The 886-nt window shown below is 34.8% G+C and overlaps 1 protein-coding gene across 2 annotated transcripts in view; it reads right to left on the bottom strand.

Moving 5' to 3' along the window:
* Window positions 1-886, bottom strand: part of mus81 (MUS81 structure-specific endonuclease subunit) — a 9,654-nt gene that overhangs the window by 7,228 nt on the left and 1,540 nt on the right. For both annotated transcript variants that reach the window (XM_032499430.1, XM_032499432.1), the window contains exon 3: window positions 176-305. In XM_032499430.1, the coding sequence (XP_032355321.1) occupies window positions 176-305 (130 nt within the window). The remainder of the gene's footprint in view (window positions 1-175; window positions 306-886) is intronic.

Raw genomic sequence — 886 nt, 5'->3', positions numbered from 1 at the left:
AAAAAAAAAAAGACGAGGAAAACTCAGATTTAATCAACACAAAACTTCCCAACAGCCTTGGTTTGTGGCAAAGTCATATCTGGACAAGAAATAATCTAACATACAATTGACTCAGTCAATAAATGGAAACATCCATCCATCCATCCATCCATCCATCCATCCATCCGTTACTTACCGTTCTCTTTAAGGTATCGTTGCAGTTTTTGATCCAATATTTTACAGATGCCGTCCCCAAAGTTCTGGAGGATCTTTGCCTCTTTGGCGTTTTGAAGCGGTAATGGATATTTATTCAAAGAGCTGATGGCCTGGAAAAAGACGCAAAGAAATACACATAAAGACAGACATAAGTAAAAGTAATAATACCACAGTATAAAAATACTCTGTTACAAGTAAAAGTCTTGCATTCTTCACAAAATCTTACTAAGTACAAAAACACCAGCATCGAAATATACTTGAAGTACATCTGGTACAAGCACACAATATATTCAATACCACTTCATTAAGTACACTCACAACACAATCTAATGTGGTCTAATACAACAGCTCTGCCATTAATTCATCAAGACCAAAAACGTGATAACATCACAAATTTGAGTTTTAGCACTCTAGTTTTTGGATTTGGGAGAAAGCTGTTCATGTTTACTAATATTTTTGGACTGTCTGACTAACAGCGTGCAGCGCCCGAGCCGTTTTGGGCAGCACCTTAGCCAAATGAATATAAAATCAATGAATGGTAGCATCAAAACTCATTATAATACTTTCAGAATAGAATAGAATGACTTTAATTGCCACTATAAACATATACAGTGAGATTAAAAGCAACTTCTTTTCCAGTGCCAACATATATGTAAAATATACAACATGTAATAAAATAAGTAGTGCAAAA

Source organism: Etheostoma spectabile, chromosome 19 (assembly GCF_008692095.1).
Source record: "Etheostoma spectabile isolate EspeVRDwgs_2016 chromosome 19, UIUC_Espe_1.0, whole genome shotgun sequence".
In the NCBI taxonomy this organism is placed as follows: domain Eukaryota; kingdom Metazoa; phylum Chordata; class Actinopteri; order Perciformes; family Percidae; genus Etheostoma; species Etheostoma spectabile.
The sequence above is the reverse complement of the archived record's forward strand: the minus strand, read 5'-3'. Positions and strand labels throughout refer to the sequence as shown.